This window comes from Polyodon spathula, chromosome 23 (assembly GCF_017654505.1).
Source record: "Polyodon spathula isolate WHYD16114869_AA chromosome 23, ASM1765450v1, whole genome shotgun sequence".
In the NCBI taxonomy this organism is placed as follows: domain Eukaryota; kingdom Metazoa; phylum Chordata; class Actinopteri; order Acipenseriformes; family Polyodontidae; genus Polyodon; species Polyodon spathula.
In genome coordinates this window covers 510136-526272 of record NC_054556.1, presented here as the reverse complement: position 1 = coordinate 526272, position 16137 = coordinate 510136, and the positions used below count along the sequence as shown (strand labels likewise).

The 16137-nt window shown below is 49.2% G+C and overlaps 1 protein-coding gene across 1 annotated transcript in view; it reads right to left on the bottom strand.

Moving 5' to 3' along the window:
- Window positions 1-15526, bottom strand: part of LOC121298350 (collagen alpha-1(VII) chain-like) — a 75355-nt gene extending 59829 nt beyond the window's left edge. Inside the window, exons 1-8 of the mRNA XM_041225453.1 lie at window positions 15222-15526; window positions 6375-6450; window positions 3507-3687; window positions 3106-3265; window positions 2884-2977; window positions 2280-2441; window positions 1350-1507; window positions 320-449 (exon numbers count right to left, since the gene is read on the bottom strand). Coding sequence (XP_041081387.1) covers window positions 320-449; window positions 1350-1507; window positions 2280-2441; window positions 2884-2977; window positions 3106-3265; window positions 3507-3687; window positions 6375-6444 — 955 coding nt within the window. The 5' untranslated portion in view covers window positions 6445-6450; window positions 15222-15526. The remainder of the gene's footprint in view (window positions 1-319; window positions 450-1349; window positions 1508-2279; window positions 2442-2883; window positions 2978-3105; window positions 3266-3506; window positions 3688-6374; window positions 6451-15221) is intronic.
- Window positions 15527-16137: the final 611 nt, after the last annotated feature.

Below are 16137 nucleotides of genomic sequence, written 5' to 3'. Positions count from 1 at the left end.
ATAGGCCAGCTGAGCTGTCAATCGCAACCCACTAACCAATCCTGTTCCTGGGGGTTAGATGCTGCCTGGGACAGTAAACAGGAAGCTTGTCTAGACCCCTCTTTGTGAAGAGTCCGCACAGAGCAGTAAAGCACACGTTCATAGCAGCTGTTAAACACACTGATTCTTCATTCAGGACCCACTCTGTGAACAGCAATGTGTCACAAATACAAACAATATTACCATGCAATCTCTCATGTAAAGAACGCCTCCCAATTCATAGCTACACAGTGAAACGTAACTGCGGTGTTTGCAGTGGTTCTCCCCTCAGGATACTCACTGGTGCGCGCCTTGCCGGACACCGACTCGCCCACGCTGTTGGGGTACTGCGCGATCACGCTCACCAGATAGTCCGTCGCTGACTTCAGATCCTGCAGAACGCTCGTCGTGTCAGCGGACGCCACGCTCACCTGCACACACACAGACACACCACAGGGGGGCACTGTTACACATCATAGCAGCCCCACCGGACGCTCCCCAAACTCACTGCTGACTTCCAGTTACTAGAGACAGTCTCCCTGCACTGCAACGCTCAGCGCTTTCACTGTCAACACAGTGAAAACAAAGAAACAAACGGCTTAACTAAAAGTACCTTACAAAAGGAAGAAAACTCATTTGTACAAAATGTTGTTCATGCAGCACTGTAGTTAGTATTGAAATGAATGATTATAGATGCCTATATATACACATACACACACACACACACACACACACACACACTATATATACACATACACACACACACTATATATACACACACACACACACTATATATACACACACACACACACACTATATATACACACACACACACACACACACACACTATATATACACACACACACACACACACACACACACATATACACATACACACACACACACACACACACACACTATATATACACACACACACACACTATATATACACACACACACACATATATATACACACACACTACACATACACACACACACTATATATACACACACACACACTTATATATACACACACACACACACACTATATATACACACACACACACACTCTATATATATACACACACACACACACACTATATATACACACACACACACTATATATACACACACACACACTATATATACACACACACAGTTGTACACTCACAGGAGCCTCTCGCTCATTCAGATCTTTAGCCTGGTGTATCTGAAGACATGGATGATGATCAATCTCTCATGGACACAAAGATATTCAATGAGAGGTTGAAGTCTGGGTTATTCTGCATGCATTCATCCTATTGGATGGGGTGTGGACAGCTGGCACCCACCTCTCTGAGTTCCGCCGTGATTGGCTGCCCCAGGCCTGTGAGGGGTGTGTACTGGATTTTATATCCAATGACAGGCCCCCCTGCCGCGGCCCAGCGCACGTGGATCGAATCGAAGGTCTCTTGAAAGAACACCAGGCTGGAGGGTCCAGTGAAGTCTTCTGGAACAGAGAGAAGGTTTTTCTTTACCTTTATGTGAGCTTAGAGCACGCCTGGGTACCAGAGACATTGGAAACCCTGTCCTCCCCTTTCCCCTCCCTCTTCCTCTCCTTTTCCATCTCCCCCTCCCCCTCCTTTGGGAAGGGGGTCCGATGGTATGGAAGGGTTTGCAGTCCCGAGTCAGAGCTTTGGGAAGGGGGTCCGATGGTATGGAAGGGTTTGGAGGAGTCCCGAGTCAGAGCTTTGGGAAGGGGGTCCGATGGTATGGAAGGGTTTGCAGTCCCGAGTCAGAGCTTTGGGAAGGGGGTCCGATGGTATGGAAGGGTTTTGCAGTCCCGAGTCAGAGCTTTGGGAAGGGGGTCCGATGGTATGGAAGGGTTTGGAGGAGTCCCGAGTCAGAGCTTTGGGAAGGGGGGCCGATGGTATGGAAAGGTTTGCAGTCCCGAGTCAGAGCTTTGGGAAGGGGGTCCGATGGTATGGAAGGGTTTGGAGGAGTCCCGAGTCAGAGCTTTGGGAAGGGGGGCCGATGGTATGGAAGGGTTTGCAGTCCCGAGTCAGAGCTTTGGGAAGGGGGGCCGATGGTATGGAAAGGTTTGCAGTCCCGAGTCAGAGCTTTGGGAAGGGGGTCCGATGGTATGGAAGGGTTTGCAGTCCTGAGTCAGAGCTTTGGGAAGGGGGTCTGATGGTATGGAAGGGTTTGCAGTCCTGAGTCAGAGCTTTGGAAGGGGGTCTGGGTATGGAAGGGGTTGGGGTTGGGGTGGGGGGTGTTATTACCGCCGTCGTTGGTGAAGACCCCTCCCGTGCTGGAGCAGACACGCGGGGCCACCAGGGGCAGCAGCGTGCGCAGGATCTTGAAGTCGTTGATGTAGAAGGAGAACTCCGAAGAGGGTCTCGACGCCACTTGGTTCAGCTCCCTCTGATCGGCGTTCTTGATACCTGAGAGAGAAGCACACAGTGCAGGGTCAGCATTGGGAACAGACTCCTGCTGCTCTGGCTAGCCAGAGAAACCACAACCACATTAGTGACCCTCTCCTATGGATGCTTTGCACTGGGTTACCTTGCCATGCTATTAACCATCTCCCTCTGGCACATTAACCACATCTGTTCTGGAAGAAAACTACACTGGCTGTCTGTGCTCTATCCTTTGACTCGACCACAGACACAGCAAAGAGGTGTGATGACCTGTTCATTTTCTCAGGCTGAGCAGAGCAGCGGAAACTTTAAGAGCAGGATTCACGTTGCGATTGTAATTCCAGTGTCTGACAGCTACTTTGCATCTGCATCTAGAGACAGGAACTGTTTGCAGAGCCTTTACAAGGGCAGGATCAATTCGGTACTTGGCCATCTCTCGCTCTTCTGCTGGTCTGACGGCGCTTACCGACTGCGAACATTTTGATGTCTTGACTCCGCAGTTTCTGAGACACCTGCTCCACGTTGTCCTGAGATTTTCCATCAGTGATGAGAATCGCGATCTGAAACGAAATAAAACCAAAAGGAAATATGAAACAAAGAGAATGTGAGGAACGGGAGAGGAGGAGGAGGAGGGAGAGGGACAGGATTCTGGGGAGAGGGGTCCCCGCTTTGCTCTCCGTCGGCTCACCTTTGGCACGTCTCGTCGGATCAGGGTGGGCCCGAAGAAGTTGTCCGCTACGAACTTGAGGCCGGCTCCGGTGCGCGTGTTCCCTCCTTTGTACTTGAGGTTTCGGACCGCAGACAGAACCTGGCTCCCGTTCAGGAACTGGGACAGCGTGAACTCCACTCTGCAACGAGGAGTCGTTAGCGACCGACTGATTTACAGGACAGACAGCAGCTTAATTTAAACAAAGCATCATGTGTTGAACCACAACAGCTCCTGCCCCTTCCTTGCAACGAGGAAGGGAAATGCAAGTCTCTAACTGCTTGCCCATAACAATGTAAAAACCCACAGGGTTGTGAAGCTGCAATGCAACAAAATGCCTTATTAAAATGAGTAGCCGTGGCTGCAGTGCTGCTGGTACTGACCTGGAGTCATCGCTGTACTGGACTGTCCCGAATCGAACCCCCGTCTCGCTCACCACGCTGACAAAGGGAGCCACGATTCCCTCCAGGAAGCTCTTGATCTCACGGAAGTTAATCCTGCCAATGCTGGACGAGCCGTCCACCAGGAACACGATGTCGGCTGCAGCCACATTCCTGCACGTGCCTGCCAGGGACAAGCAATACTGAATCACCCATCCTTACATCTGCAGAGCTAACACTGCAAACTGCTGAATCCTACTGAATCACCCATCCTTACATCTGCAGAGCTAACACTGCAAACTGCTGAATCCTACTGATCACCCATCCTTACATCTGCAGAGCTAACACTGCATACTGCTGAATCCTACTGATCACCCATCCCTACATCTGCAGAGCTAACACTGCATACTGCTGAATCCTACTGATCACCCATCCCTACATCTGCAGAGCTAACACTGCAAACTGCTGAATCCTACTGATCACCCATCCTTACATCTGCAGAGCTAACACTGCATACTGCTGAATCCTACTGATCACCCATCCTTACATCTGCAGAGCTAACACTGCATACTGCTGAATCCTACTGATCACCCATCCTTACATCTGCAGAGCTAACACTGCATACTGCTGAATCCTACTGATCACCCATCCTTACATCTGCAGAGCTAACATGCATACTGCTGAATCCTACTGATCACCCATCCTTACATCTGCAGAGCTAACACTGCATACTGCTGAATCCTACTGATCACCCATCCTTACATCTGCAGAGCTAACACTGCAAACTGCTGAATCCTACTGATCACCCATCCTTACATCTGCAGAGCTAACACTGCATACTGCTGAATCCTACTGATCACCCATCCTTACATCTGCAGAGCTAACACTGCATACTGCTGAATCCTCCCTTACTGATCACCCATCCTTACATCTGCAGAGCTAACACTGCATACTGCTGAATCCTACTGATCACCCATCCTTACATCTGCAGAGCTAACACTGCATACTGCTGAATCCTACTGATCACCCATCCTTACATCTGCAGAGCTAACACTGCATACTGCTGAATCCTACTGATCACCCATCCTTACATCTGCAGAGCTAACACTGCATACTGCTGAATCCTACTGATCACCCATCCTTACATCTGCAGAGCTAACACTGCAAACTGCTGAATCCTACTGATCACCCATCCTTACATCTGCAGAGCTAACACTGCAAACTGCTGAATCCTACTGATCACCCATCCTTACATCTGCAGAGCTAACACTGCATACTGCTGATGCATCCTACTGATCACCCATCCTTACATCTGCAGAGCTAACACTGCATACTGCTGAATCCTACTGATCACCCATCCTTACATCTGCAGAGCTAACACTGCAAACTGCTGAATCCTACTGATCACCCATCCTTACATCTGCAGAGCTAACACTGCAAACTGCTGAATCCTACTGATCACCCATCCTTACATCTGCAGAGCTAACACTGCAAACTGCTGAATCCATGCATCCCTTACTGATCACCCATCCTTACATCTGCAGAGCTAACACTGCATACTGCTGAATCCATGCATCCCTTACTGATCACCCATCCTTACATCTGCAGAGCTAACACTGCATACTGCTGAATCCTACTGATCACCCATCCTTACATCTGCAGAGCTAACACTGCATACTGCTGAATCCTACTGATCACCCATCCTTACATCTGCAGAGCTAACACTGCATACTGCTGAATCCTACTGATCACCCATCCTTACATCTGCAGAGCTAACACTGCATACTGCTGAATCCTACTGATCACCCATCCTTACATCTGCAGAGCTAACACTGCAAACTGCTGAATCCATGCATCCCTTACTGATCACCCATCCTTACATCTGCAGAGCTAACACTGCATACTGCTGAATCCTACTGATCACCCATCCTTACATCTGCAGAGCTAACACTGCATACTGCTGAATCCTACTGATCACCCATCCTTACATCTGCAGAGCTAACACTGCATACTGCTGAATCCTACTGATCACCCATCCTTACATCTGCAGAGCTAACACTGCATACTGCTGAATCCTACTGATCACCCATCCTTACATCTGCAGAGCTAACACTGCATACTGCTGAATCCTACTGATCACCCATCCTTACACTGAGCTAACACTGCATACTGCTGAATCCATACTGATCACCCATCCTAACATCTGCAGAGCTAACACTGCTGCTGAATCCTACTGATCACCCATCCTTACATCTGCAGAGCTAACACTGCATACTGCTGAATCCTACTGATCACCCATCCTTACATCTGCAGAGCTAACACTGCAAACTGCTGAATCCTACTGATCACCCATCCTTACATCTGCAGAGCTAACACTGCATACTGCTGAATCCTACTGATCACCCATCCTTACATCTGCAGAGCTAACACTGCAAACTGCTGAATCCTACTGATCACCCATCCTTACATCTGCAGAGCTAACACTGCATACTGCTGAATCCTACTGATCACCCATCCTTACATCTGCAGAGCTAACACTGCATACTGCTGAATCCTACTGATCACCCATCCTTACATCTGCAGAGCTAACACTGCATACTGCTGAATCCATGCATCCTACTGATCACCCATCCTTACATCTGCAGAGCTAACACTGCAAACTGCTGAATCCATGCATCCCTTACTGATCACCCATCCTTACATCTGCAGGGCTAACACTGCATACTGCTGAATCCTACTGATCACCCATCCTTACATCTGCAGAGCTAACACTGCAAACTGCTGAATCCATGCATCCCTTACTGATCACCCATCCTTACATCTGCAGGGCTAGCATGGCATACTGCACAATGACAGGGAGGTCCTGTATACCTTGCGCTTCAGCCTGGTAGATCAGTCCACTCTGCAGGGCAGCAAACAGCAGCAAGCAGCTTCTCATCATCACAACCTGGGGAGCAAACACACAGACACAGCCTCTGTCAGAGACACACACACACAGAAACACACAGACACAGCCTCTGTCAGAGACACAGAAACACAAAGACCAACCTCTCTGCACTGATCCCTAAACTATAACCCTACCCCAACCTCTCTGCACTGATCCCTAAACTATAACCCTACCCCAACCTCTCTGCACTGATCCCTAAACTATAACCCTACCAACCTCTCTGCACTGATCCCTAAACTATAACCCTACCAACCTCTCTGCACTGATCCCTAAACTATAACCCTACCCCAACCTCTCTGCACTGATCCCTAAACTATAACCCTACCCCAACCTCTCTGCACTGATCCCTAAACTATAACCCTACCCCAACCTCTCTGCACTGATCCCTAAACTATAACCCTACCCCAACCTCTCTGCACTGATCCCTAAACTATAACCCTACCAACCTCTCTGCACTGATCCCTAAACTATAACCCTACCAACCTCTCTGCACTGATCCCTAAACTATAACCCTACCCCAACCTCTCTGCACTGATCCCTAAACTAACCCCCAACCTCTCTGCACTGATCCCTAAACTATAACCCTACCCCAACCTCTCTGCACTGATCCCTAAACTATAACCCTACCAACCTCTCTGCACTGATCCCTAAACTATAACCCTACCCCAACCTCTCTGCACTGATCCCTAAACTATAACCCTACCCCAACCTCTCTGCACTGATCCCTAAACTATAACCCTACCCCAACCTCTCTGCACTGATCCCTAAACTATAACCCTACCAACCTCTCTGCACTGATCCCTAAACTATAACCCTACCCCAAGCTCTCTGCACTGCAAAGGGGAGTGGAAGCTTGCTGGTATTCTGTGCATTGCTAGATGGAGAGAGGTCTCAGTTACAGGCTCTGCTGAATAGAGCATGCAAAGAGAAAGCCTCCTCCTTTCAAGTTTCCCTCGCTCGTCTTTTCAGTAAACAAAAGACTAGAAGAGAATAAAGCCGCCCTGCCCTCCGGATAGATATAAATCAGCAGGCAGAGATGAGGACTCCTCCTCTGGAACACACCACAAAGCCAGCTGGAAACCCCTGAACGAAGCAGCATTGAGAAGCAGTCGGGTCACTAGGCAATGACACCCAGGCTAACAACCTGTGTGGTAAAGAGCTCAATGCTGCGCTGCAGATGAGGGGGAATCTGCTTTATTGAAGGCTGTGTTTAATGATACAGTGACAACTGCCAACTAAAGGTGTTTGAATGAAGAATAAATGAATGGTTGTGATTTATATAGCTGGTATGAATACAGGGCCCTCTCTGTGCTTTCCCACTGAAGTTTTGACTTTTAACAAAATAGTAATTAAGGATCGTTAGATCTTATCACAGTGGAACCTCAGAACTTTCACGCACCAATCAGAGAGCTCCATTTCAGGCCACTGCCACATGCTAGGCGACTGCAGAACATTAGAACACCCAGCTTTAAACAAGCAAAACAGATGGCAGGCAGAACGCCCATCAGAACCGATGCATCATGACTCATCTAGTACTGTGAGCTGCACAGCAGGATGTGTTCAGTACTGTGAGCTGCACAGCAGGATGTGTTCAGTACTGTGAGCTGCACAGCAGGATGTGTTCAGTATTGTGAGCTGCACAGCAGGATGTGTTCAGTATTGTGAGCTGCACAGCAGGATGTGTTCAGTATTGTGAGCTGCACAGCAGGATGTGTTCAGTACTGTGAGCTGCACAGCAGGATGTGTTCAGTACTGTGAGCTGCACAGCAGGATGTGTTCAGTACTGTGAGCTGCACAGCAGGATGTGTTCAGTACTGTGAGCTGCACAGCAGGATGTGTTCAGTACTGTGAGCTGCACAGCAGGATGTGTTCAGTATTGTGAGCTGCACAGCAGGATGTGTTCAGTACTGTGAGCTGCACAGCAGGATGTGTTCAGTACTGTGAGCTGCACAGCAGGATGTGTTCAGTACTGTGAGCTGCACAGCAGGATGTGTTCAGTATTGTGAGCTGCACAGCAGGATGTGTTCAGTATTGTGAGCTGCACAGCAGGATGTGTTCAGTACTGTGAGCTGCACAGCAGGATGTGTTCAGTACTGTGAGCTGCACAGCAGGATGTGTTCAGTACTGTGAGCTGCACAGCAGGATGTGTTCAGTATTGTGAGCTGCACAGCAGGATGTGTTCAGTATTGTGAGCTGCACAGCAGGATGTGTTCAGTACTGTGAGCTGCACAGCAGGATGTGTACATGTGAGCTGCACAGCAGGATGTGTTCAGTACTGTGAGCTGCACAGCAGGATGTGTTCAGTACTGTGAGCTGCACAGCAGGATGTGTACAGTACTGTGAGCTGCACAGCAGGATGTGTACAGTATTGTGAGCTGCACAGCAGGATGTGTACAATCTAGGAGTGAGAGGAGGGTGCTCTGAAATATATCACTTAGAGATGGGTTTCCAGAATCGCCACAGAAGAGAGAGGAAAGGGTCACATTCTCTCTCTCTCTCTCTCTCTCTGAGTCTCAATAGAAAAGTGTGTGGTCTTTGTGGGTGGGATTATCAGAAATGCTGCAGGGTCTTATTTACAGCAGCCTGCAATACCGGGTCCATCTGTGTACTCGTGTACCATCTGCAGCTGCCAGGACCAGGAGAACAGTCTTCTATAAACACAACTTATTTTAATGTGCTCTCTCACAAACACCTCCTTAAATATTTACACCAGGAGGCTCTCTCAGGGATGAATGAATCACAAGCACCCTGGGATAAACACTGGGGGTCAGCACTGGATCACTGGTTTAAACAGGAGGGCGACTCATCCCAAAGCAAGCCTCTTCATAAGCACAAGAACCAGGACACTGTAAACATTGATCACTGTTTCCCAGGACACTCGCACACTTTGCAAAGCCAGCTCTCAGGCTCAGGTCACTCACATTCATGGCACAGGGAATCAAAGGAAGTTACCAGTGACTATGCTGAGAGCACAGCAGTCAGCCTGTCTCTAACAATGACCACGGTTATTAAAGAAGAATGAAAAGGAATGCAATCCATTTAACCCATTAACCTCCAGTCTGCTAGGACACAGGAGTCTGTCCAGACGAGGGCAACGTTCCCATCAGCTTCAACACAATACTGACTACAGTGTTGTTTCTGTGTTCTCAACCAACATGCAGTCTGATTCTCCAAACGACTCTCAGGCTGCTGTTCTCTTGTACCAGCAGTTTGAATGAATGAGCTATAAAACAGGGGCTGTATATTTTAAATGAATCCAATCTCAATAAGGTCACTGGCCTGCCCCTGACCTCCAGCCGCTCACTGGCCTGCCCCTGACCTCCAGCCGCTCACTGGCCTGCCCCTGACCTCCAGCCGCTCACTGGCCTGCCCCTGACCTCCAGCCGCTCACTGGCCTGCCCCTGACCTCCAGCCGCTCACTGGCCTGCCCCTGACCTCCAGCCACTCACTGGCCTGCCCCTGACCTCCAGGTCATGCTGAAGTGTGATAAAAGTACAGTGAAAGCATGGTAAAGCATAGATAAGCATTGCAAAGCACAGATATGATCTTAAACATTAAATGCATTGTGCACCTGTGGGAAATGCATGGGAAAAAACAGCACAGTTACTGTTCAGATTTATCAGGGTAAACATTTACCAACAGAGTAACCCTCCAGAAACAGGCTTTAAAAAAGCAGACTTCTCAAGCACTTCCACGGGCAGCTTCTAAAGATGACCCTGCAGACTGAGTGCAATACTCCAAGCTGGGTTCCAGCTGCCAAAGCTGCTGTCAGTCATGCTGAGCTATTCCAAACCACACAGAAACTGATTTCACTGCAAGGCGTGGAGCAAGCTGCTTCACAATCCACTCTCTTTCCTCTTACGAGTCTGGGCAAGCCTTTCACTAGACCCTTTCTAAAGGAGTGTCGTACCTCTTCATCGGCACGAGCAAAACCAGCACCGACCCCCTTGGGTCTTCCAAGCCTTCCACCGCTGCCCTTTTAAAGGAGTGCGTCTTTGTTTCTTAACTCTGACTAGCACTAGTGGCACCTCTCTTCAATGGTGTGCTACCTGATGCACTACAATCCATCTCCCTCCTTCTCAACAGTGTGCATGTCGTTCATTCCCTTTAGCACCAGCATCCTCACCTCTGGTCTCCCTGCTTTCAGAGGAATTCAATACGTGGGTAACCCTGAAGCGACTGGGCTTTGACTGTCATGTTCAAATCTAACACATGCCGTGCATTTTTAAAGTGCGTCCCTCAAACAACTTGCAGAGCACCAGTGAGGTGTGCGTGTTGTTTTCAAAGGCAGCAGTGGAATGTGAATCATTGTATTAGCGAAGCAGCCCTGTAATTCCGCCTACAAGCTGGTGCTTGTGTGAAGCCAACTCAGACATACTGCAACTGAAACAGCAACTACCTTAGAGACAGAAACAACACAGACTGCAGCCTGCACTCGAGCAACGCACACACACAGGCAGGCAGGCAGGCAATGCACACACACACACACACTTCACAGCACGGCCAGGCAGGCAGGCAATGCAGGCAGGCACGCAGGCAGGCAGGCAATGCACACACACACACAGGCAGGCAGGCAGGCAGGCAGGCACACACACACACGCAGGCAGGCAGGCAGGCAGGCAGGCAATGTCACAGCACACAAGACAGTCCGTCCGTCCGTCCGTTCCGTCCGGCATGCACACACACGATGGTTCCTGTTCGTCCGTCCGGTCCGTCAGCGTCCAATGCACCACACGTTACGTGTGTGTGCTCCGGTGTCAATCACGCAGGCAGCAGCAGGCAGGCAGGCAGGCAGGCAATGCACACACACAGGCAGGCAGGCAGGCAGGCAGGCAGGCAGGCAGGCAGGCAGGCAGGCACACACGCAGGCACACACACACACGCAGGCAGGCAGGCAGGCAGGCAATGCACACACACACACGCAGGCAGGCAGGCAGGCAGGCAATGCACACACACACAGCAGGCAGGCAGGCAGGCTCAATTGCACACACGAGCAGTGCCGTCAGGCAGCACTGCAACACCATCGCAGTGCATGTGTATGCGTCCTCCCTCCCACACACCCACAGGCAGGCAGGCAGGCAGGCAGGCTCTGTCAGTCCTGTCACGGTCTCACTCCGATGGAGAGTAATACATTAAAAACCTCTTGTATTCCCGGCAGCAAGTCAGACTGGCTTTTTAACCACACCTTAAATGCTGCTGAGTAACCCCAAGGCATGAGCAGGATTGAAATGTACATCAATCATGAACACCAGCAGGAACAAGCACTGTGAGCAAAGCAAGTAGCGGCAAACAAACTGCTTCTTAGGAATGATGTTTTAAACTTGGGCAGCATCTCTCCCCAAACACGATTCTCCGGGGGTGGCAGTGTCACTCACAGTTAGTACAGTTTCATTGATTCACTCTGAAGACCCCAGCTCTATCCACACGCTCCTATAAATGATATTTTAGATTAGTCTGCGTTTTATTGAATTGTTTTTTTATTAAGTTTTAATAATAATAATAATAATAATAATAGCAGACTGTTTTCTTTTTGTTTTTTAAACGGATAAATTCGAGCCTATCCAGATCCGGACAGTTAGAATATCGATACCAGTATCTTCCCCTTTGTCTGCCCCTGCCTTTATTATAACGACCTGTCTATTACGGTCTATAGTGTATTGTGCAGATTCGCTCTTCATCCCTAACTATCTCTCAGCACCCAGGTTAACCATTCACAACAACATGGTTGCGTTCTCGGAGATCATTCTGCGCAGATTCTGTGCAGAATATGACCAATTTAGCCAATGGGTACGTTCATCGAGATCATTCTTAGAATACAATTGGCTAAATTGGTCAGAATCTGCGCAGAATGATCTCCGTGAACGCACCTAGTCACCTGCGCTTAGGTCATAGTCAACGCGTGATCTCCTATTTGTGTTACGTGTCTGCAGTGTTTGTGTCTCACGACGACGTGTATGTCCAAGGCTCTTCCACAGTCTTGTTGTTTGTGCGCACGACGGAATATGTCGAAACAAGTCTCTTCCAGTACATACAGCTGCGCATAGCGATAACACAATGCACAGAAAACAAACACAGCGTGCTGCCTTATACAGGTTCAGAGACAGGTCCCAACGCCCAGAAAACAAACACAGCGTGCTGCCTTATACAGGTTCAGAGACAGGTCCCAACGCCCAGAAAACAAACACAGCGTGCTGCCTTATACAGGTTCAGAGACAGGTCCCAACGCCCAGAAAACAAACACAGCGTGCTGCCTTATACAGGTTCAGAGACAGGTCCCAACGCACAGAAAACACAGCGTGCTGCCTTATACAGGTTCAGGAGACAGGTCCCAACGCCCAGAAAACAAACACAGCGTGCTGCCTTATACAGGTTCAGAGACAGGTCCCAACGCCCAGAAAACACAGCGTGCTGCCTTATTATACAGGTTCAGGAGACAGTCCCAACGCCCAGAAAACAAACACAGCGTGCTGCCTTATACAGGTTCAGGAGACAGGTCCCAAACGCCCAGAAAACAAACACAGCGTGCTGCCTTATACAGGTTCAGAGACAGGTCCCAACGCCCAGAAAACAAACACAGCGTGCTGCCTTATACAGGTTCAGAGACAGGTCCCAACGCCCAGAAAACAAACACAGCGTGCTGCCTTATACAGGTTCAGAGACAGGTCCCAACGCCCAGAAAACAAACACAGCGTGCTGCCTTATACAGGTTCAGAGACAGGTCCCAACGCCCAGAAAACAAACACAGCGTGCTGCCTTATACAGGTTCAGAGACAGGTCCCAACGCACAGAAAACAAACACAGCGTGCTGCCTTATACAGGTTCAGAGACAGGTCCCAACGCCCAGAAAACAAACACAGCGTGCTGCCTTATACAGGTTCAGAGACAGGTCCCAACGCCCAGAAAACAAACACAGCGTGCTGCCTTATACAGGTTCAGAGACAGGTCCCAACGCACAGAAAACAAACACAGCGTGCTGCCTTACACAGGTTCAGAGACAGGTCCCAACGCACAGAAAACAAACACAGCGTGCTGCCTTACACAGGTTCAGAGACAGGTCCCAACGCACAGAAAACAAACACAGCGTGCTGCCTTACACAGGTTCAGAGACAGGTCCCAACGCACAGAAAACAAACACAGCGTGCTGCCTTACACAGGTTCAGAGACAGGTCCCAACGCACAGAAAACAAACACAGCGTGCTGCCTTACACAGGTTCAGAGACAGGTCCCAACGCACAGAAAACAAACACAGCGTGCTGCCTTACACAGGTTCAGAGACAGGTCCCAACGCACAGAAAACAAACACAGCGTGCTGCCTTACACAGGTTCAGAGACAGGTCCCAACGCCCAGAAAACAAACACAGCGTGCTGCCTTATACAGGTTCAGAGACAGGTCCCAACGCCCAGAAAACAAACACAGCGTGCTGCCTTATACAGGCTCAGAGACAGGTCCCAACGCACAGAAAACAAACACAGCGTGCTGCCTTACACAGGATCAGAGACAGGTCCCAACGCACAGAAAACAAACACAGCGTGCTGCCTTACACAGGATCAGAGACAGGTCCCAACGCACAGAAAACAAACACAGCGTGCTGCCTTACACAGGATCAGAGACAGGTCCCAACGCACAGAAAACAAACACAGCGTGCTGCCTTACACAGGATCAGAGACAGGTCCCAACGCACAGAAAACAAACACAGCGTGCTGCCTTACACAGGTTCAGAGACAGGTCCCAACGCCCAGAAAACAAACACAGCGTGCTGCCTTATACAGGTTCAGAGACAGGTCCCAACGCCCAGAAAACAAACACAGCGTGCTGCCTTATACAGGTTCAGAGACAGGTCCCAACGCCCAGAAAACAAACACAGCGTGCTGCCTTATACAGGTTCAGAGACAGGTCCCAACGCCCAGAAAACAAACACAGCATGCTGCCTTATACAGGTTCAGAGACAGGTCCCAACGCCCAGAAACCAAACACAGCGTGCTGCCTTATACAGGTTCAGAGACAGGTCCCAACGCCCAGAAAACAAACACAGCGTGCTGCCTTATACAGGTTCAGAGACAGGTCCCAACGCACAGAAAACACAGCGTGCTGCCTTATACAGGTTCAGAGACAGGTCCCAACGCCCAGAAAACAAACACAGCGTGCTGCCTTATACAGGTTCAGAGACAGGTCCCAACGCCCAGAAAACAAACACAGCGTGCTGCCTTATACAGGTTCAGAGACAGGTCCCAACGCCCAGAAAACAAACACAGCGTGCTGCCTTATACAGGTTCAGAGACAGGTCCCAACGCCCAGAAAACAAACACAGCATGCTGCCTTATACAGGTTCAGAGACAGGTCCCAACGCCCAGAAAACAAACACAGCGTGCTGCCTTATACAGGTTCAGAGACAGGTCCTAACACACAGAAAGCGTGGGACGCAAAGGGGAGTGATGAAAAGCACGGGGAGGTACAGTTAACCAAATTCAAAATGCTGAATACCATGGGCTAGCCATTGAAAAAACCGCAAAATAAAAGCGCAAAATTAGTGTGGCACATTTTTTAAGGGAAGCAGCGCTAAATGTCGTATTACGCAAATCATATTTAAAAAGTAAACTATGCGCAGTGCTTCCCCTGAAAAGTATGCGTGCAATAATTAAAATGCAGTTTATAATAACAAATCACGCTGTTCCCTTTGGCTATTAATGCTGAATTGTGTTTCCTTTTTCTACCAAAAAATAAAATAAAAAATCGGCGATGTGAGCGGACAAGCTGAATGAGTTTGTTTTACCTTTGATGTGCTGCACTCATAACCCAAGGGACTGCTGTAGTCGAAACTTTCTCAGTTTCACGCAAACTTGAAGTCCCCTCTCTGTTCAGTCTTACAACTTGCAAACTTGTATCTCCACTCCAAAACTACAATAAGCGGCGTCTGCAGTCAGATACCCGACAAGCGTTGCCAGCGCTGCGTTTCGTCTTTTCTGTGGGTGGGTGTTGTTTTGCAGTCTCTGTTAATAGCTTCTTTAGCTCTGCCCGTGCAGATCTCTTAGCTGCAGGCAGCGGGGATACTCGAACAGTGATTCAGTGATTCGCAGTTCATTCTTCATCGGAGACGGTCACGTCTTTTTAGAGAATCGACGTCCGGTCGCCGCCTATGAGCGTGTCACTAAGAACTAAGCGTCATAAGAAGTGACCTGTTTGAGCGGAAAAGAGTACCACGGTCGTGAGGTTATGGGATTTGAGCGTAGTCTGGTTATTCTTCCGCCAACACTTGAGCTTACACGGTACGGCCCGCGGGTCGTTGTCAGGCGGTTAGATTTTCCATTGTCGCGACTCTTACGTCTAACACTGGACTGTCCACTACCCTTATTGTGTTGTATTGTATTGTGTTGTATTGTGTTGTGTTGTGTTGCTTTTTGTGCGGTTTAAGTTTCAATTAACCAACCAGGAATGCGCGCCCTACAGGCAAATACCATTCCGTGCTTGTGAATGATATTTTTAGATACAGTATCCAGTTGCGCTCTGTAGGTGTTCACCCCATCACCAGGTGCTCCAGCCGCTCTAGTGGTTTATTATACACACGTTTCTAACTCGATTAGCTCTCATACATTGCACTACATGCAGCAGTGACACAATGGGGAGGGCAGGGCCGCCTCTACCCAAAATAATGTTTTTTGCAACATTAACCCCCAGGGAATTCATATACA